Source organism: Pongo pygmaeus, chromosome 12 (genome assembly GCF_028885625.2).
Source record: "Pongo pygmaeus isolate AG05252 chromosome 12, NHGRI_mPonPyg2-v2.0_pri, whole genome shotgun sequence".
Classification (NCBI taxonomy): Eukaryota; Metazoa; Chordata; class Mammalia; order Primates; family Hominidae; genus Pongo; species Pongo pygmaeus.
Genome location: NC_072385.2, coordinates 97,126,417 through 97,149,249, shown reverse-complemented (window position 1 = coordinate 97,149,249; position 22,833 = coordinate 97,126,417). Strand labels below are relative to the sequence as shown.

At 41.1% G+C, this 22,833-nt stretch overlaps 1 protein-coding gene across 3 annotated transcripts in view; it reads left to right on the top strand.

Annotated features, from left to right (window-relative positions):
- VIT (vitrin) overlaps nucleotides 1-22,833 on the top strand; it is a 148,376-nt gene that overhangs the window by 41,120 nt on the left and 84,423 nt on the right. For 2 of the 3 annotated variants that reach the window (XM_054474893.2, XM_054474894.2), the window contains 2 exons: nucleotides 8,539-8,608; nucleotides 21,272-21,337. In XM_054474893.2, coding sequence (XP_054330868.1) covers nucleotides 8,557-8,608; nucleotides 21,272-21,337 — 118 coding nt within the window. In that variant the 5' untranslated portion in view covers nucleotides 8,539-8,556. The remainder of the gene's footprint in view (nucleotides 1-8,538; nucleotides 8,609-21,271; nucleotides 21,338-22,833) is intronic. The other variant, XM_063648816.1, reaches the window with a different exon arrangement.

Genomic DNA, 22,833 nt, shown 5'->3' with positions numbered 1-22,833 from the left:
ACTTGGCTCACATTTTCTGCCGGAATTTCTTTAGGAAAAAAGAAAAGGGAAGTAAAGAAGAATTTGGAAGCGAAGAAAAATCAAGAAAGAAAGAAAAACTACTGTCTCCTCTGGCACTCTCTCTCTCTCTTTTTCACAGAATCCTGGGGGATTGTAATGATGACCCTAAGGTGGCTGCTGGTGTTGTGGCAACAGAAAATGCAGTGTTTCAGACCTCGGCCAGAGGAATACATCTGTATGAAGGTTTATGTACAGATAGAGGCCACCACCACATTGTAAAGGACCTCCCCACCCCCCACATAGTGCCAGCTTCCTTTTCCCGTCCTCACCAGATCAACCCACATCCACTGACAAGCGGAGGTGGCTTTATGGTCAGGCAGAGATGAAGAAAGCAAGGCTGCAGATGTGGCCTCTCCCCATTCAGAGATGTCTGTCCTCAAGGGATTTTTGGCATTTTGGAAACACAGCACAAGCCTCTTATAACTAGTAAATGTTTCCAGATGGAAACTGGCTCTTTCTACCTCATGGAGAAAGAGTATGGTTGGGTGCTCCCCCATGTAGCATTGTATATCAGACAAACACCAACATCACATAAATGCTACATGTCTACTAGGGCAGATTTTTTTCCAAGCGAGTGGCTCAAGTAAGCCTCTAGGGGGCTTATTAAAAATGATTAATTCAAAAGTAATTTTTAAGCCCTCCATGTCTCCCTGTTGCCTAAAGGATCAGTTCCACATTCTTTAGGCATGACATTCAAGGCTGACATGGCCCTTCATCCCTCTCTGACAGTCTGATTCTTCTCCCAGCCTGGCTGAGCAACTCCCAGTTCTGAAGCTCCTCTGTTGCTGGGCCCTGTCCTTTCCTGTTCACTCATTCATTGTTTTCCAACCTGCCAATTAAATAAATTCAAGCCCCTCCCAGTCCCCACGTTTCAGGCGTATGTGCCCATCCACGCTTTTGCCGTCACTGCACCCCCAGTAGCAGAAGTTCCCAATGCTGTCTGCACAGTAGAGTCACTTGGAAAGCTTTAAAACAATATTAGGCCAGGCGCAATGACTCACACCTGTAATCCCAGCACTTTGGGAGGCCGAGGCGGGCAGATCACCTGAAGTCAGAAGTTCGAGACGAGCGTGACCAACATGGTGAAACCTCATCTCTACTAAAAATACAAAAATTAGACAGGCGTGGTGGTGGATGCCTGTAATCCCAGCTACTTGGGAGGTTGAGGCAGAAGAATCGCTTGAACCCGGGAGGTGGAGGCTGCAGTGAGCCCAGATCACACCACTGTACTCCAGCCTGAGTGACAGAGCGAAACTCCATCTCAAAAATAAATAAATAAAACAATATCGATGTCAACTCAGGTCAAGTAAATTAGAATGAAGATGGAGTAAGTGTACGTACTATGAAACAGCTATGGCAAAGGGAGAAATGCAGAGCTTCTGGACTTAGAACATCTGGTTTGAATCCAGCTCCTCTTCTTCCTAGACTTGGAAAGTCCATAACCTCTGCATGCTTCCAATTCCTTACCTCTAAAATGAAGGCAAGAAATAGTCTCTACCTCATCAGGTTGTTGTGAAGATTAAATGAGTTAATATATTACTGACACTTAGCATATGCTTAGCAAATGTTAGTTATGATGCATGCATGCCAGTCTCCCGCAGGAAGACTCAAAGCAACTTGATGCCAGGACCTGCATCTTGTTTCTCTCTGCCTGGCACATAGTACGTATACTTTTATTTTTGAATGATTAATGGGTGCATGAAAGAAGATGAATTTTGGTTTTAGGAAATCAGGGCAATTTATATAGAAGAGGTGGCCCAGGAGCTGAAGCTTGAAAGATGGATGGGTTTGTGGTGAGGGCTGGTAAAGTAGTCCAGATAGAACAATAATGTGAATGTGAGCCAAGGTACTGACATGCAGAGTGTGGAGAAAAGACCAAAAGCCCAGGTGTCCTGGGGTCAAAAGAGAGGATTACTCAGGAGAATTGCAGTGAGACGGTGTTGAAAGGGAAGGCAGGCCATTTCATGAAGAGTTTGTAATGCCTCACTGAGGAATGTGAGCTTTATTCTGTAGAGAATGAGTGGACTATGAAGAAAAATTCTGAACAGGTGAATGCACAATCAGACCTGTGCTTTAGGAAGCTGATCCTTTCCAACTGAAAGAAAGAGTGACCTGGAGCAAGGAGCAAGAGTGAGTTAGGAGATAGCTGCAGCTTCCCATTTGAGATCAACATTGTCTGTATATGTTAAGTCTTCCTAACAGACCACATATAATGAAGCTCTGCGGACTCTATCTGGTTTATGTTAATTGAATCACTGCTAAATTTGGTGGTGGAAGTGATAATGATAACAACAATACTTCTTAAGTGTCCCTTTCAATTTCAAGAGTTTTTTCATTATTTCATTTTTATATTTTACTAATATTGGATTTATTAACATATATGCACAGGGTAAAGATTTAAATAGGACAAAATGGTAAGATTCCTTCCTGTCTCTGATCACCACTTACCCAGTTCTCTTTCCCTGACACAACCACTGTTATTGGGTTCTAGTGAATACGCCTCCCACTCTCTAGGCATGAAGAATATATATATTTAAAGTATAGTGTCTGATAAGTTTTGGCATATGAACACTGTGAAACCATCAGCACATCAAGATAATGAACATATCCATCCCCAAATTTTTCATGTGTTCCTTTGCCATCTTTTACTTCTGCCCTTATGTCTCCAGGACTCTCCACTCCCACTCCCCAGGCTCCTGGATACCACTGATATGCTCTTTGTTACTATAGAGTACAGTTTCTAGATGCAATGTAACGATATGAACGTAAAATTGAACAGAATGTACTCTTTTCTGTCTGACTGCTTTCATTTAACATAATTATTTTGAGATTCATTCATTTTGTTTTATGTATCAATGGTTCATTCCTTTTTATTGCTGAGTAATATTCCATTGTATGGATAAACCACAATGTGTTTATCCATTTATCTGTTGATAGATTTTGCATCGTTCCCAGTTTGGAGCTATGAGAAACAAAGCTGTTAAAAATATACATGCAGAAGTCATTGTATGGACATATACTTTCATTCCTCTTGGGAAAATGCCTGGGAGTGAAATGGCTGCAACATACGGTGGGAATATATTTAGCTTTTTAACTTTTTGAGATACTACCAAACTGTTTTCCAAAGTAGTTGTACCATTTTACATTCTTGTTAGGAATTATTCCAGTCCTCCACATCCTCACCAACACTTGGTACTATGAGTCTTTTTAATTTTAGTCATTCTTTCTCCAAGTTGCTTTTGCATGCATTGCCACATTCAATTCCCTATGGACTTGCTTTAATTTTTACACTTCCTGGTCACCAGCGCCGAACATTATCAAGTGTCTTCTTCTCACTGTGGTCTTTATTTTCCCTGCTTAAATTACTTTTCTCTTTCTTTGCCTTTTTACACTTCCTCCACATGTGACAAAGTGTATTCTTCTCATACATCTTTAACTGATGAGTAATTTGCCCCTTATCTGTAAATCTCAAGCATTTTGATACAAAGATTTAAGAAAAGTCCATTTTGCTTTTTCAATCTTAACAAGATGCAACCTGCAGATTGTCTTAGACACAAGGGGTAGAAAGAAGGGTACAGGATCAGGAGCCATGAAACCCAGGCTTGACTCTGGGTGTGTGACCTTGAATAAGTCACTTACCCACTGCAGACCTCAGTTTCCTTATCTTTAAAATAGGAATTGTGCATACTCCACATCCTGCACAAGTTTACTGTGAAGAACAAGTTTGTATTTACTCATTTTCCCAACGAACGTGTATTGTTGTGCCCACTACCAAACACTATTCCAGGCTCTAGAAACTGAACAGTGAACAAAATAGACAACTCTAGAAATGCACACGAAGTTGCTTTATTTAAAACTCTGTGAAAAACTATATAAATATAAAGCAATATTATTATTTATTACCAACTTGCTCTCTTCTAACTGTGGGCAGAAAGAGAGATCTAATGAAATTTGTTGTGCTAAACCACTTACACTAATGTATACTCTTTTTTCACAACCAGGCTTCATTTGCCTCACCAGAATTACATACTTGGAATTCTTTATGTTATATCTCATGGCACAATCCATAAATTTGTGAATCAGTAACACATTCTTTTGGAAGCCCCTATTGTTCAGTTTTTGTTAGAACCCGGATGAGCACATGAGGAATTAGGGCTCCAGCGTTACCATGTGCCCCACAGCTCTGTGACATTGGACTGCCTGCAGAAACTGCTTAATGGTGCTGGTGGCAGTCCTCATGCTCGGTCTCGGAAATGGCTGAGAGAGGGTTTGATTTTTTTTTCACACATTTCAAAAGGCACATTTACATTTTAAGTGCTTGAGTAAACAGACCAAGCAAGTGTAGAAATTGCAGTGGTGAGAAAGAAGCTTCAAGTATTCTAAGACACTAGAGTGATTCTGGTCAGGTTCCATTATTGATAAGCCAACACTTGGGTGAGATCTCCTCAGGGATTAGAGCATCTCCCAGAATCCCGTTGGTTTTTATCCATTCATTCCAGCTTCTAAAGGTCATGTCCATCATGACTCTAAAGTTGTAGGACAGATCTGAGAGCACTTCTCTCTGCTCTCCGCCTTCCCTTTGGGTTTGCTTGTTGATTAACAATAGTATCAATACTGCTTTATTAGTTTTTATTGAGATATAATTCACATACCATAAAATATGCCATTTAAAGTGTATAATTTGGCCGGGGGCGGTGGCTCACACCTGTAATCCCAGACTTTGGGAAGCTGAGGCAGGTGGATCATGAGATCAGGAGTTCCAGACCGGCCTGGCCAACATGGTGAAACTCCGTCTATACTAAAAATACAAAAATTAGCCAGGTATGGTGGCAGGCGCCTGTAATCCCAGCTACTCGGGAGGCTGAGGCAGAGAATTGCTTGAACCCGGGAGGTGGAGTTTGCAGCGAGCTGAGATTGCGCCATTGCACTCCAGCCTAGGCGACAGAGTGAGACTCCGTCTCAATCAATCAATCAATAAAATAAAGTGTATAATTCAGTAGTTTCTAACATATTCATAAGATTGTCTTCCCTTTGTTTTGTTTCCTCTTTAAATTTCCTAGGGAAAAGGGAGAGCCCTCATTACTCACACATTGATTCAACACATATTTACTGAGAACCCAAAAAGTCAAATAAAAATCCCTGCCCTTTTGGATCTTGCATTATAGTGGGGAGCACCATAAAAAAATAAAATAAGTAAAGTATAAAGTATGTCAGAAGTGATACGTCAATGGAGAAGAAGACAGTAGGAAAGGGAAAGGGTATACTCGTTGGTGGTGGGTGAGGTGGGAGGGGGATTGTGATTTTAAATTGGATAACTAGGGAATGTCTCATGACAAGTAACATTTAAGCAAAGATTTGAAAGAAATGAGGGAGCAAGTCAAGTGCTTATCCGGGGGAATGGCATCCAGCCAGAGGAAAAGGTAGTACAACAAGTGCAGAGACCCTGAGGTAAGAGGTGTTCCAGAAACAGCCAAGAGGCCAGTGTGGCTGAAGATTACTAATTGAGCAGAATAGTGAGAAATGAGAACCGAAGGGTCGATGGAGGCCAAATTAAGCAGGGTCTTGAGCCACTTGTAAAGACTTCGGCTTTTCTTCTGAGTAAGACAGGGAGCCACTGTGGAGTGTCAGCCGAGAAATGCCATGAACCAATTTACTTTGAATAGGATCATGGTGGCTGCTCTGTGGACTGCAGAGGACAAAGGAAGAAGAGAACCACCTAGTTATGAGGCTAACTGCAATAATCTAGGTGGGACAGGGCAGAACCTGCCACAGATGGCATTGGTAATGCTGAGATGCTGAGAAATGGTCAGTTTCTGCATAGACTTTGAATGTAGCGCCAACAGGATTGGCTGGTGGAGAGCATGTGGGGTGTAAGAGAAAGAAAAGTCAAGGATAACGCAGATGAAATCTGCAATGTTGAATGGTAACAGCCAATTAATGGGGCTGCATAGGTGGTCCAATAGGACAACTTGGCATACTGCATTTATCCAATAGGAAACTTAAACACTTAGGCTTGAAGATACATAAATTGTTCTGGAGTTTCTCAAGTTAATAAAAAACAAAAAAAGTACCTGTTATCACACTATTTCCAAAATATAATCTGGCTGCTTAAACACCAAGTTGCCAAACAGATTGTAATGTGATTTTGTTTTTATTCTGAAGCTAAAGACGTAACCAGTGGCCAACTACCTTAATTGGGAAATTTAACACATTGCAATTATTGTTGGAAAATAACAAAGTGATCAGTTCTGTTTGGGGTTACTCTTGCTGCTTAATTTAATTGCTTGTAAGAAAGCTTTCATATACTAAACAACTTTAAGTTAATTGCATTGAGTACTTGTGTACTATCTCAACCCATAATCTAATAATTGCTTTTATTAATAAATATGCATAGCAGTGTATCAAATATTGAATAGAAGCTTATACTGGGCCTAGCTAGTACTAGATTGTGATTATCTCTTTCTAGATCTCCATTCAGTGATGTCACTTGGGTGGCTTCAAAATCAGCCATGGTAGGAGGGGATTTGCTACCACAGAAATTGACAAGCTCTGCAAATCAGGGCTTTTATCTCTTGTTTTTTTTAACTGGTACACCACTGAACACAGCAGAGGGTAGAGCTATGAATGCCAGCTTTGGGCCGCACAACCATGGCACTGGAGGGAGGGGGGATATAGTGGAAGCCATCTGCCCAGAGGGGAGGAGTGTTTTACTACCACTGACATTGTTTAAAATTGCTAGCTGTAAGGATAATAAAAAGCAGACCAACTTTAAGTCTTTTCATTCTCTACAAACTTCTCCCTTATTGCCTGTGCCCAGGGCAGATTCCTCCACCCACTTTTACCTCCATTCTAATCCTATTCATCACCTGGGACCACGGTTATGACATTTAACTTCTCTAAGTCTTGGTTTCCTCATCTGTTCAATGAGGATCATAAAACCTACCATGGTGACATATTGTGTGGATTCAAAACAATACAGAATGCACAGAATATACTCAATTAATAGTAGTATCAGTAAACCTTTGACAGTGTCCTCATAGCCTTAAGAGAAAGATGAGAAACTCCCTTATAGATCATCAGCATTTTCATATCTATTGCACTCGCCAACGTCTGGGTCTCTATTGGTACTGTTCCCCCACTTGGAGCCACTTCTCTCCTATTTCTGCATGTTCAAAGTCTGATCATTCTTCAAAGTTGACCCAGTTGCTACCATCTCTATAAGGCTTTCTCTTATTCCCATGGCTGCCATAGTCTCTCTCCTTCTAAAATTTCTGGCCCTTGGGGAATCTCTAGCACTACTCCACACCTACTGGATTAGAACCTGCACTTTAACAAAAGCCCCAGGTGATGAGTATACACATTAAGATTTAAGAAGCCAGCTGGGCTCGGGGGCTCACGCCTGTAATTCCAGCACTTTAGGAGGCCGAGGCAGGTGAATCACAAGGTCAGGAGTTCAAGACCACATGGCCAAGATGGTGAAACCCAGTCGCTACTAAAAATACAAAAATCAGCCAGGCATGGTGGCACATGCCTGTAATCCCAGCTACTTGGGAGGCTGAGGCACAGAATTGCTTAAACTCAGGAGGCAGAGGTTGCAGTGAGCCGAGATCGCGCCACTGCACTCCATCCTGGGTGACAGAGAGAGACTACGTCTAAAAAAAAAAAAAAAAAAAAAAAAAAAAAAGATTTAAGAAGCCCAACTCAAAACCACTGGTTCTCAAACTTGGATGTATGTTGGAATTACTCGAGAAGTTGTTAAAAACTTAATTAACCAGACCCCAACCCAAGAGAGACTTATTCAATTGGTCTGGGGTACAGCCTGTGCATCAGGATTTTTTTAAACTCCCAGGTGATACTATTAAATAATATGCAGCAAAGTCTGAGAACCACTGCTCTATAAATTTCCCCTTACACTCTCTTATGAGGCCTTAACATTCTCTTATGCAATTTAACATGGTTATTTGTGTCCACTTATGTTTTTCCACCTATATTAAACTGTAAGTCTTTCAAGGGTGAGAATTGTTTTTTAATTCAATTTTTAGCACTTTCTAAAAAAATGTAGCCATATAATAGGAGTTTAATAAATATTTATCAAATGAATAGTGAAGTATTAATAATTATAATCTAAATATGTTTTCTGAATGCCATAAATGTGGCTTTCATCCTAATTAGAAGACTACTTGGACATATTCTCAAAATTGTAGAGTTATTTCCTCTTCAGTTCTAAGCAAACATCAAATATTTGAAGAATTCGAGGCTGGTGGCCAGAATGGGCTTTCTAACTGAGAATAGCATCTCTGGGTACCAGCAAGGCCAGCCACTGACATCTCTATGAGCTGCTTATGGAAATCTATAGCCTGGAATCGTAAGACTCCAGAGGGCAATGCAAAATGATGCAGCCCATCCCCACACACTCTGTGCAACCAAATCAGAACCCCCGGCTGAAATATGATGATGTTACTGTTTCTTTCTCTCCAGGGTGTCATTCTGATATTTATGAGGACTGTTGTTCTCACTATGAAGGCATCTGTTATTGAAATGTTCCTTGGTAAGTACTTTTATATGTGTATCTGGATATCCTTTTAAAATTTTCCTAAGATCCAAAGAATCCAGCCAAGAAAAGTTTTAAACCAAGACAGAGCATATAAACAATACAGTGTATCGTTTTATAAGAAACATTTTGAAGAGATGTTTTAAGTAAGAATGTTAAGCAAAGATCAAATTCAGGATGCATGTGTATATGTTTTTATGTAAAGCAAATACTGTATATATATTACACATACGTCTTGGTATATTACCTATTGCACACACACATACACACACCTATCTTGTGTATTCCTCAGCAATTAGCAAGTATTTCAGATACAGCATATTTGCAGATTCTAAATTTAAGGATCTTCTTATTTCTTAATTTCACAAACAAACAAACAAACAAACAAAAATTCTTACCTATAGCATTAGCAACTCACGCTTTCAGAGATGATTTTTTGTTTTTGTTTTTTTTTTTTAGATAGAGTCTCACTCTCTTGCCCAGGCTGGAGTGCAGTGGAGTGATCTCGGCTCACTGCAACCTCTGCCTCCCAGGGTCAAGCGATTCTCCCATCTCAACCTCCCAAGTAGCTGGGATTACAGGTGCACACCACCATGCCTGGTTAATTTTTGCATTTTTAGTAGAGACGGGGTTTCACCATGCTGGCCAGGCTGGTCTTGAACTCCTGACCTTGTGATCCACCCGCCTCAGCCTCCCAAAGTGCTGGGATTACAAGCGTGAGCCACCATGCCCAGCCAGAGATGATTTTTTTTTTTTTTTTTTTGAGACGGAGTCTCGCTCTGTCGCCCAGGCTGGAGTGCAGTGGCACGATCTCGGCTCACTGCAAGCTCTGCCTCCTGGGTTCATGCCATTCTCCTGCCTCAGCCTGGGACTACAGGCTCCCACCACCACGCCCGGCTAATATGTGTGTGTGTGTGTGTGTTTTTGTAGAGACGGGGTTTCACCGTGTGAGACGGGGTTTCACCGTGTTAGCCAGGATGGTCTCGCTCTCCTGACCTTGTGATCCTCCCGCCTTGGCCTCCCAAAGTGCTGGGATTACAGGCATGAGCCACCACACCCGGCCCAGAGATGATTTTTTTAAAAAGAATCCATTATCACCAGAGTACACAATCTTGGATAGGCCCTTGAAGAGCAATAGGTCAACTAGAAGCGCTCAACTGAAGTGCTGAGGGGTTCAGGGCCAAGCCCAAGGGTAATCTTCCATTAAGCTTGGCCCCGTATCATGGCCTTGTCAGGTAGAGTAACCCTGTGGAGCATTGTGAAAATACTGCCAGGAAGGAGCACAGAAGCCTTTCAGACAGCCTGTTAGTTTGCCAGGGCTGCTGTAACAAAACACCACAATCTTGGTAAATTAGGACAACAAAAACCCATGCTCTCCACCGTCTGGAGACTAGAAGTCCAAAATCAGTGTCAAGAGGGTTGGTTCTTTCAGAGGGCTGCAAGGGAGGACTCTGTTCCATGTCTCTCTCCTAGCTGCTGGCTGTTTGCTGGCAATCTGTGGGTTTCTTTGGCCTGTACATGTATCACCCTGATCGCTGCCTTCATCTTCACATGGTATTCTCCCTGTAGTTGTGTCTGTCTGCACATTTTCCCTTTTTATAATGATATCAGTCATATTGGATTAGAGGCACACCCTACTCCAGTATGACCTCATCCTAACTTAACATTATATCTGCAATGAGCCCATTTCCAAATAAGGTCACATTCTAAGATACGGGGGCTTAGGACTTCAGCATATAAATTTGAGGGTACGTAATTCAACTCATAATATAATGAGAGTGCTTAAGGTCTGTTCAGAGGGTGTGTACCTGGCAGAACCGGGGACTGGAAGAGAAGAAGGTAATACAGCTGGGAAGGCAAGGGGGCTCCAGGCATGGTGGAAGGAGTATTGGACCAGGAGTCAAAAGGAGGATATGGGTTCTAGTCCTGACTCCACCATCAACTTGCCAATTTTGTCAAGTCACTCATCTTCTCAGAGCTTCCTGCAAATTATATGTTTGAGCTATTAATCACCCAACCCTATGTAACATGGCTGCCAGAGACCTAGGGGCAGCTCTGTCCAAGCTACTTGTCTCTCAGGTAAGCTACTTTCTCCTGGAGCCAAAGAAAAGGCCACAAACAATGCCCTCTCTTCACTTTGGATAGGTCCTCAAGGATAGCAGGCACTCTCAGGAGCCAGTGGCACTATTCCCTGGCTCCTGTCAGATGGCCATGAGAAGCCCTGAGGAACTTCTAGGTACCTGGACCAGGAGCCCTCCCCCAACCATTGCTATTATCCTCAGAGACTGGGCAAGTTCCAGGGGTCAACCAACCCAACACTGCCTCTACAATTGCTCTATATGCCTGGCTTGCTTTAGCAAACAAAAAAATGGGCTAGCACACTGGGGAACTACAACTTGAATGCACAAGGTCCTTCATTTCCACCTTGCCCCTTTGGGAGGCTACTTCTCTTTTTATTCTAACATACAAGTTAGTAGGTTTCTAACATAAGAATGGGTTGAGGGTGGGACAAGAGGTTAGGAATAGGGTTTAGTCGAACAAATAAAACAAACAAACAAACTGAGGCCATTTCACCTTCTGCATGTTCCCAGCATCACAGAACCAAGAAAGGAAGATCTGGCTGTCTTTTGTCCCCTGCCTTTCTCAGCCTGCCCTTGCCCTTCTGGCTTGCTTATTCAGATAGCAAGAAATCAAAGTAGAAAAAGGAGACTCCTGTACCTCAACACAATAAAGGCCAGGTATGACAGGGCCACAGTTAATATTATAATCAATGGTGAAAAGCTAAAAGCTTTTCCTCTAAGATCAGAAATGAGACAAGGATGCCCACTCTTGCTACTTCCGTTCAACATAGCACTGGAAGTCCTACCCAAAGCAATTAGGCAAGGAAAGGAAATAAAGATATTCAAACTGAAAAAGAAATAAAATTTCCTCTGCAGTTAACATGATATTATATACAGAAAGCCCTAAAGACTCCACTAAAAACCTGTTAGAACTAATAAATGAATTCAGTAAAGTTATAGAATACAAAATCAACATACAAAAATCTGTAGCACCTCTATACACTAACAATGAACTATCTGAAAAAGAAATCAAAGAAACAATCTCATTTACAATAGTATCAAAAAAAACTACTTAGGAATAAATTTAACCATAGAAGTGAAAGATCTGTGCATTGAAAATTATAAAACATTGATGAGGCCAGGCACGGTGGCTCACACCTGTAATCCCAGCACCTTGCGTGGCTGAAGTGGGCAGATCACTTGAGCCCAGGAGTTTGAGACCAGCTTGCGAAGCATGGAGAAACCCATTATCTACAAAAAAATTTTAAAAATTATCCAGGTGTGGTGGCATGTGACTGTAGTCCTAGCTACTGGGGAGTCTGAGGTGGGAAGATCACCTGAGCTCAGGGAGACTGAGGCTACAGTGAGCCACGATCATGCCACTGCACTCCAGCGTGGGTAACAGAGTGAGGCCCTGACTCACACACACACACACAAAGATGCAGAAAATTAAAGAAGATGTACATAAATAGAAAGATATTCCATGTTCATGGATTGGAAGAATTAATATTGTTGAAATGCCTATACTATCCAAAGCAAGCTACAGATTCTTCGATGCAATCCTCAGTGCAATCCCTATTGAAATTCCAATGGCATTTTTCACAGAAATTTGGAAAAAAAATTCTAAATTCATATGGAAACAGAAAAGATTCCAAAAGGCCAAAGCAATCCTGAGCAAAAAGAACAAAGGTGGAGGCATCAAAATACCCAACATCCAAATACACTACAAAGCTATAGTAATCAAAACAGCATGGTACTGGCATAAAACCAGACATATAAACCCATGGAACAAAATAAAGAGCCAAGAAATAAACCCACACATTTATGGTTAACTGATTTTTAACAAAGGTGACAAGAACACAGAATGGGGAAAGAACAATCTCTTCAATAAGTGTTATTGGGAAAATAATATATCCATATGCAGAAGAATGTAATTGGGCCCTTAGCTCACACTGTACATATACAATGGAATATTATTCTGCCTTAAAAAAAAGAAATCCTGTCATTTACAATGTAAGTGTACCAAAGGATGTTATACTAAGTGAAATAAAGCAGGCACAGAAAGACAAATACTGTATGATTTCATTTACATACTGTATCGAATCTACAAAAGCCAAACTGATGGAAGCAGAAAGTAGAACAATGGTTTCCAGGGGCTGGGGAGCCAGGGAAATAGGGAGATGCTGGTCAAAGAGTACAAACTTTCAGGCCAGAAGTGGTGGCTTATGCCTGTAATCCCAGCACTTTGGGAGGCCGAGGTGGGTGGATCACCTGAGGTCAGGAGTTCAAGACCAGCCTGGCCAACATGGCAAAATCCCCGTCTCTACTAAAAATACAAAAATTAGCCAAGTATGTTAGCAGGCGCTTGTAATCTAAGCTACTTGGGAGGCTGAGGCAGGAGAATTGCTGGAACCCAGGAGGCAGAGCTTGCAGCAAGCTGAGATTGCACCATTACACTCCAGCCTGGGCAACAACAGCGAGACTCCATCTCAAAAAAAAAAAAAAAGGTACAGATTTCATTTATAAGATGAATATGTTCTGGTGATCTAATGTACAGCACAGTGACTACAGCTTATAAAACTGCATTGTTTACTTGAAATTTGCTAAGAGAGTAGAGTTAAAATGTACTCACCACACACATAAAAATTGTTAAGTATGTGAGGTCATAGCTATGTTAATTAGCTTGATTTAATCATTTCACAATGTACACATATATCAAAACATCATAAATATAGATGATTTTTATTTGTCAATTATACCTTAATGAAGCTGGGTGGAATAATAAATCACTCTATTAATGAAAAACAAGGAGGCTTGCGTTCACATAGTCCCGTCCCCAGGTCCTCACGTGTCTGCCTCCCTGCCATCTCTCTCCTCTGCTCACGTGTCTCCACCTCAGGGCCATTTGCTTAAGTCCCCCTACCCCTCCTCTGGGTGCTGTGATGGCCTCCCTGCCCCAAATCCTTATGCCTTTACCTCATTTTCTACCATACCCCTATTAATCTCTTAAAGCCCACATCTGACCTCCACTCTGTTGCTCTCCATGCAAACTCAGTGTTTTCCCTTTGCCTTTAGGATGCAGCACAAGTTTCTTCAAGTGCCTTGCTTGTGGGGCCTTCCTGATATGGCTCTTGCTCTCCTCCCCTTCTCTTGTCACTCACTGTAGCCCCCACTCTGGCACTGAACTTCTGATTTCCCTGGGGAATGCATCATTTCTCACCTAGAAGCCTTTGAATATGCCGTTCCCTTTCCCGGAATGCTCTTCCTCTCACTGACATCCCCACAACCCCTCCCACAAACCATGCTATCCTCCAGGAAGCTTCCCTCTACCCACTTTAGGTTGGGCCATCTTCCTATGCACTTCCTTGGTGTCCTGTGTTTATTCTCACCATAGCAGCAAGATATCGGCCTTGTCATTTTTCTGGCTCTCCAAAATCTGTTAACTCACCGAGGGCGGGAGCTGTGTCGTGCTCAGTGTTGTATCTCTAGTGCTCACCCCATATCATAGGCACTCAATAAATATTTCTAAACAAATAATTGTCCTTAAGCATACTGGATTTTTAAGGTATTGGAGCCATCCAAGGATCCCTCAAAAGCTCTCTAAATTAATGTCAATTAAGTGTTTAATGTGTTTAATTAATATATTTAAGAGGTAGCATGCTTGCTTTAGATATGTTTCAATGCATGATAGAGCAGAATTTTACACTGCTCATTGACATTGGAGTATTGTTTATAATCCACGTGTGCACTGACAGGGAGCAAGTAGAGTAAAGAGGCCAACACTGTAGCCAGCAAACTCGCATTCCGGTTCCCCCAAACGACTGCAGCACTAGCCAAGGGGTTAAAACTGGCTCTGGTGTCCTTTCTATAAAATAAAGGATGACCTCCAAATCTCCTCCTAGCTTTAAATATCCTATGATTTGAAGCATAATTTTATGATTTAAGTGATTGTAGAGAATAAGCTGTCATGGCTTTGCTGTGAAGTTCTGATTTATTTGATGCTAAATGTTTCATTGAGTATATAATCCTAAATTAAAGCATCAGGGAAACCTGAACTATGTTTAAACGATCTGCTTTATAAATCGGTTTTCAAGAAGGCATTGTGGATACTATCTATGTTAGCAAATAGAGGGTCTCCAAAAAGATCTAACAGGAAGTTTATGGGCTAGAATGAGGCATGCCTATAAAAGTTCTGGGTACACAAGTATTCAGTAAGTACCTACTGATTTGATCATTGATTAGATGTTCTGGTATTTCATGTCTTTTCTTGAACATAATGTGGATTCTGATTATAATTCATTACTGACAGGAAAACTGGAAAACATGCGCACAGATTAATCATGCCAATAATTTTAGAAAGCAATTTTCATTATTATAAATCTATATGATTTCAATATGACCAAACTAAAAAGTAATTGTTTTTTGTAATTATATCAGTTATTTCTCATTTCTATAAGATTCTAATTATATAAATTACGTCTATATAAAATATATATTTTATATTAAATACAAATGTAAAAGGGGAAAATACAGAAAACAAAAAATGGAAATAATAATTCCTCCATTGTTAACATTTTAGTATATTTGTTCCAGTTATTTATCTGCATATATTTTAACCTTGTCAGAGTCATTCTTAAGGTTAGAGCTGAACACTTCACAGGTAATTTAATATTCTACTACACACCATTTGTAATAAATGCCTAGGATTTCCTATTGTTGGCACATTTTCAACATTTTATTATTTCCAGATCCATTAGAAATAATGCTCTAATGAGGATTTTTTTACATAAATCTTTGTCTATACCTCTGATTATAACTTGGGATATATTCCTAGGAGTTTGTTTTCTAGGTCAAAGAATATAAAAGTTTTTAAGGCTCTTGAAATTACTTTCCAGAATGGCCCTGCCTGCTTATACTTCACCAACAGTGTTCAGGGAAGCCCTAATCTCAAATCCCTGCCAGGATTAAATATAATTTTATGTTCCATATTTACTAGCATGATATGGGAAAACACCCCCTCATTTTGCTTTAGCTTGCATTTTTAACATTAAAAAGATTAAACATAGTTTCAAGCTTATTCATTTATATTTTCTCTATGCATTATACAATAAATTTTAAAAATCAGTATTTTAACTGTCCTGATTGTCACATCAGAGAGGGAGAAAGTGAATTGGGAGAAATTTTTTTTCTGAAAGAGTAATTTTAGTATTTAATATGCTTTAACATTTCAAGCACTACTAAAGAAAGAAAAGACAGCCTGGGCAACATAGTGAGGCTCTGTCTCTATAAAAAATTAAAAAGTAGCCGGGCACAGTGGCACACATGTCTGTAAGCCCAACTATTTGGGAGGTCGAGACAGGAGGATCCCTTGAGCCCAGGAGCTCAAGGTAGCAGTAGGCTGTGATCATACCACTGCATTCTAGCCTGGGCAAGATAAAAGGAAAAGAAAAGAAAGGGGAAGGGAGGGGAGGAGAGGGATTATTTAGGTTATTCAAAACTGAAACACTGGAATTTTTTTTTTTTTTTTTTTCCACGGAGTTTCACTCTTGTTGCCCAGGCTGGAGTGCAGTGGCACGATCTCGGCTCATTGCAACCTCCACCTTCTGATTTCAAGTGATTCTCCTACCTCAGCCTCCCAAGTAGCTGGGATTACAGGCGCCAGCCACCATGCCTGGCTAATTTTTGTATTTTTGGTAGAGACAGGGTTTCACCATGTTGGTCAGAGAACACTGGATTTTTAAGGACTGAGAAGCTTTGCTGAGAAGCATTGCTGCATGATTGCCTTGGAATTTGGGGTTCCAGACTTAACTCTCTTCAAGTTTTCTTGACATGCATGGCCTCCATTGCCAACTGCTCTCACACAGGGACTGGCTCTCAGACCTGTCTGCGGCTTTGCACTTTGAAGTGGGCATCAGCCATCCATTCTGGTGCTCTGCTAGGCATCCTAGGAAAACGAACACAAGACTGATTTTTCTCTTCCCCAACTTCAACATGCAATTTACCATTTCCAATGTAGCATGAGGGGGATTGCTGGGGAGGAGTGAAGACTTGCTCCAGGGCACAAGCACATTTGCAGACCAGCCGTCCCCTGGAGGAATGGTTTCTGAGGAGCTTTAATTATAAGCACAGAAGCTGAGGGGAGGGCCTGTTTGTGCCATCGAAGATAATGACTTTATTAATTACTGCTGTTCAACTGAACCCAGCTATGCATGTTTTCAGCTTAAAAGGTCTTGGGCAACCAAAAGCAAATGATGGGGTGTTCTTACTAAAATATTTATAGTCCTAATGATACCAGGACTTATAAGCCACTTTCCTCAGGCACAGAGGCCAAGAACAGTTTTTGGTTTTCCACAAAAAATGATACCCAAATTTATTATTTCACTTACTCCCTCTCCTTGCTCAATTTTTTTTCTATATATGTATTTAGTGCTTGTTTTAAAAATATTATAGGATTATAGATATTTATTTTTGAGCATTAAGTGAAAATATGGTCTTTGCACAGTCAATTGACAAGAGGCTACCATAAAAATTAGACCTCCGGGACACTCACACCCACTCAAACCCCAGAAGTAAATACACCTAAAAAATGTCTGCCTTCATTCTGCCTGGCTAGACTTCTGGTTCTCACTCAGTTCTCTTTCATGTTTCTGTTCTTCTAGGACATGGTATGTCAATTACTCAGGCCTCAACTAGTGCTAATAGTCAAAATTGGAGATAATTCAATGGCCACATCATTGGCACAGGTTAACCAGTGTCTTAGTTCATGCAGTCTGCTATAAAAAACTGCTATAGATTGAGTGGCTCAGAAAAACAGAAGTTTATTTCTAACCATTGTGGAGGCTGGGGAGTCCAAGATCAGGGTGCTGATGGATTCGGAGTCTGGTCAGGGTCGGCTTTGTGGTTCCTAGAGAGGCATCCTTTTGCTGTGTCCTCACATGACAGAAGAGGTAAACTAGCTCTCTGGGGTCCCTTTTATAAGGGCACTTATCCCATCATGAGGGCTCACTGTCTAAGACCTGTGACCTCCCAAAGGCTCCACTTTCTAATATCATCACACTGGGGGTTAGGATGTCAATGTAGGAATTCTAGTTGGGGGGTTGGGTGGGGTGGGTAAACAAATATTGAGACCATAGTAGCTGGATAATCATAAGATAAATAAAAAGTTTTTTTAAACACTTGGTGGCATTGCCGCTTTTTTCTTCAAAAATAATTGCCAATCCAAGAACTCCTAAGTCCATTTATACCTAAATTGAAGATGTGTGTTCAGTTAAAAACAAACACACCCGCCAGGCACAGTGGCTCACGCCTGTAATCCCAGCACTTTGAGAGGCCAAGGCAGGAGGATCACCTGAGGTCAGGAGTTCAAGACCAGCCTGGCCAACATAGTGAAACCCCGTCTCTGCTAAATATACAAAAATTAGCCAGGCATGGTGGTGTCCACCTATAATCCCAGCTATTCAGGAAGATGGGTCAGGAGAATCGCTTGAACAGGAAGCAGAGGTTGCAGTGAGTCGAGATTGCACCACTACAATCCAGCCTGGGTGACAGAGTGAGACTCTGTCTCAAAAAAAAAAAAAAAAAGCTACCAGAAATTTTCACAATATGTATCAAAATTTTAAGTCAGCATGCATGTCAGACAAGAAATTCTATTTGGAAATTTATTTTAAGGAAATAATGGATCGATGCAAAGATTACACTATATTAAATCAAAGTTTGGTTAAGTTATGATACATCCATATAGTGCAATACTTTGAAGGCAATTAAAATTACTGTAGAAAGAACATTTAATGACATGAAAAAATGTTGATATAGATCATTAAGTAGAAATAAGTTATTAAACATTGCAAACAACATGTGTATGATCAAATGTTTGTTTAAAGGTATTCATATGAATACCTGTATACCTATAGAAAAAGACTAGAAGATATTATACTTTTGTATTCATCCACATTTGTGTTGTTTACGTTTTTCTACAAAGAACATGTATTTTTTTCAATAATAAAAACAGCCAACATTCACTTTTCAATGAATGGAGAGAATATATAAAAAGCCTCAGGCCGGGTGTGGTGGCTCATGCCGAGGCGGGTGGATCACCTGAGGTCAGGAGTTCAAGACTAGCCTGGCCAACACGGCGAAACCCTGTCTCTACTAAAAATACAAAAATTAGCCGGACGTGGTGATGGGCGCCTGTAATCCCAGCTACTCAGGAGGCTGAGGTAGGAGAATCGCTTGAACCCGGGAGGCGGAGGTTGCAGTGGGCCGAAATCGCACTACTGCACTCCAGCATGGGCAACAGAGTGGGACTCTGTCTCAAAAAAAAAAAAAAAAAAAAAAAGCCTCAGAAGAGAGGCTGTCTGGGAAAGAAAGGCAAGGAGAAAGCAGGTGGGGAGAAGGAGAGACCCATCACAAGGTCTGAGAAAGCTCTATTTCATCTTATGTGCTTGAAAAGGAACCAGACTTTAAATTAGAAAGGATACAGAATTCTCCCTTCTCCACCTATTGATATACTTGAAGGAGAGTGGTGTCCAAATGCTATCGGAGGTTCTGCTCCTGTTTCTAAGGAGGAAGCTCAACTATCTGCAGTTGCCTCGATGGGACACAGAACCAGGGCTGCCAGGGGACTAGGAGGGAATACTCAGGTCACTTCTCAGGCATTCTGATCAGTCTCCTTCTTCTCCCTAGCCCCTTTCTCCGTGCCTTTCTTTCCCAGACAGCCTCTCTTCTGAGGCTCTTTTTATGTTCCCTGAATTCAGTCTTCCCTCAGGCACACTCATATGCACACATACATGGGTGCACACAATAGGTGCACACACACATAGTGTGCACACACATAGATGCACACACATGCACGTGCAGTTCTCTCGCTATTTGGAAATTGGCCATCTGGAAACCTGCTGTGGAAGGGAGGACAGAGTACAGGAAGGGCCAGGGTGCTCATCCCACCTCCCTCATTAATTCATGGGACGAGACAAATTAGTGGACTTCTCCAGACCCACATTCCTTCCTCCGGAAAATGGAGATTCGTCAGGTTGGTGTGGTCAAATTTAAACACAGCAAAACAAAGGACAATTATCCAAGAGGTGTCTTTAAAGGGATCTTTCAGCAGGGGCTGAGAAAAGTATACAAACTAGACATCTCATTCCTCCAATCTTAATACAGTCATGCACTTCATAACAATGTCTCAGTCAACAGCCGCCTATAAGATTATAATGGAGATGAAAAATTCCTATTGCCTAGTGACATTGTAGCCATTGATGTAGTATAACACATTACTCACATGTGCGTGGTGATGCTTGTGTAAACAAACCTACTGAGCCGCCAGCTGCCAAATAAATGCATAGCACATACCGTTATGTACGGTACATAATACTTGATAATGATTACTTGATAACAAATAACAACTATGTTGCTGGCGTATGTGTTTTCTTTTTTTTGTGATGAAGTCTCACTCTGTCGTCCAGGCTGGGGTGCAGTGGCGTGATCTCGGCTCACTGCAATCTCTGCCTCCTGGGTTCAAGCGATTCTCCTGCCTCAGCCTCCCAAGTAGCTGGAATTACAGGCATGTGCCACCATTCCCAGCTAATATTTTTGTATTTTTAGTAGAGACAGGGTTTCACCATGTTAGCCAGGATGGTCTCAACCTCCTGACCTCAGGTGATCCACCCACCCCTGCCTCCCAAAGTACTGGGATTACAGGTGTGAGCCACCACATCCAGCCTGTATTTTCTATCCTATATTTTTATCATTATTTTAGAGTATACTCCTTTTACTTACTTAAAAAAAAGTTATCATAACATTTAACCAAAAGATTTTAAAAGTAAAAAATTTAAAAATCTCAAAAATAGAAAAAAGCTTATGGAATAAGGATATAACGAAAGACAATATTTTTGTACAGCTGTAAAATGTGTGTGTTTTAAGCTAAGCATTATTACAAAAGAGTCAAAAAGTTAAAAAATTAAAAAGTTTATAAGGTGAGAAAGATACAGTAAGCTAAGATTAATATTATATTAAAGAAAAAATATTTTTTATAAATTTCGTGTAGATGACGTATACAGTGGTTATAAAATCTACGGCTTTATACAGTAATATCCTAGGCCTTCACACTCACTCACCCCTCGCTCACTGACTCACCCAGAGCAACTTCCAGTCCTGCAAGCACCATTCATGCTAAGTGTCCTCTACAGGTGTACCACTTTATATCTTTTATACTGTATTTTTACTGTACCTTTTTATGTTTAGATATATTTCGATACATAAATATTTATCAGTTGTTAACAATTGTTTACAGTATTCAGTACAGTAACATGCTGTACAGGTTTTTGACCTAAGAGGCAATAGACCATACCATACAGCCTAGGTGTGTAGTAGACCATCTAGGTTTGTGTAAGTATACTCTACAATATCGGCACAGTGATGAAATCACCTATTGACACGTTTCTCAGAGCGTAGCCCCATCATTAAGTGATGCATGACTGTAAGAGGGAAAATTACTTCTGCCAGTGAGAATACTTTGTGCATTATCAAAGCAAATATGAGTCGAAAGAGAAAGCATTTAGGTAAAATAATATTGATTAAAATTTAAAAAATTTTCTTTATGTAGTTTTGCTGGTGACTGGAGTACATTCAAACAAAGAAACAGCAAAGAAGATTAAAAGGCCCAAGTTCAGTAAGTAAAATCACAATTCCTTGCTGGCATCACGCTTGTTCCTCCCACATGGAGGGTTATTATACTTGTTTTAGATAATTTTTGTTTCGGTTTGGTTTTTGTCTCTATGTCAATTAATTTCCACTCAGACTAATTGGTGATAAGTCTTATCCCCTACCACATTCCAAAAAGTCTTTGAGATAGGAGCCTTGACTTTAGGGTAAAGGATATGTAGCTCCCCTGCACTAGAAAAACTCAAAATGCACATACAAAGACTAGGCAACAGTACGTCTCTGTGGCTAAGTGGAAAAAGCTTAGCCCTGACATTGAAATGTTGTCTCAATTCCCCATACCAGAAAACTTATTTTGGCTAATGCAAAGGTCTAGCAAAACTGCCCATCTTCCAACAGACCCTGGGATCAGAAGGCAAATCTCGCAAAAAAGCCCATGCAATTTCACACCCAATCAATGGAAGGAGAAAAAATAAATTTCACTTTTGAGTGGTGTATCAGTTAAGATCAGACGACAGAAAATCTGGAATAAGGCCAGGGACGGTGGCTCACACCTGTAATCCCAGCATTTTGAGAGGCTGAGGTGGGCAGATCACTTGAAGTCAGGAGTTCGAGACCAGCCTGGCCAACATAGTGTCTCTACTAAAAATTCAAAAATTAGCCAGGCCTGATGGCGCATGCCTGTAATCCCAGCCATTAGGGAGGCTGAGGCACGAGAATCACTTGAACCTGGGAGATGCAGGTTGCAGTGAGCCCAGATCATACCACTGAACTCCAGCCTGGGCCACAGAGCGAGACTGTGTGAAAAAAAAAAACAGGGAAAAGAAAAGAAAATCTGGAATAATAGATGCTTACTTAAGACTGCAGTTTCTTTCTCTCTCCTGGTCTTGCCTTTTATGAAAGTTCCACAATCTCCAGGGACCCAGACTTCTGTCTTCTAATTCTGCCATTTTCAATGTGGCTCCCAATTCATTCCCCAAAATGGCTGCCCCAGCTCCATCCATCATGTCCACATTCCAGTCAGTAGGAAGGGATGAAGAAGGGCACAAAATAGTGATGCAGGATTTTTCTTCTCAGTCATTTTGCAAGCCAGGGAACCCCAGCCGGTGATGCTTCACCTGGGCCTTGCTTGGCCACGCTGGCATGCCCCAGCTTACCTGTGTTACAGCTTATACTCATGTTCAGCAGTTCCCGAGCTCTTGTACCATGCCCGAGAAGAATGAGGATAAGCTGGACATTGAAGGGTGAGGAGGGCTGAGACGAATTTTATTGAGTGAGGGAACAGCTCTCAGCAGAGAGGGGACGTGAGGGGTGGTTCCCCTACCCAAAGGCGTGCAAGTCCCTAATGTGGCTGAGTCTGAGGACTTTTATGGACTCAGAATGGGGAGTATGTGCTGATTGGTTTGTGAGTATGCAAAAAAGTTTACAGCAAAGACACCACTCAAAGGTGGGCATGACAGTGTAGAAAACCAATTAGGAAAAGAGTAGGTATATGTAAAATAGGTG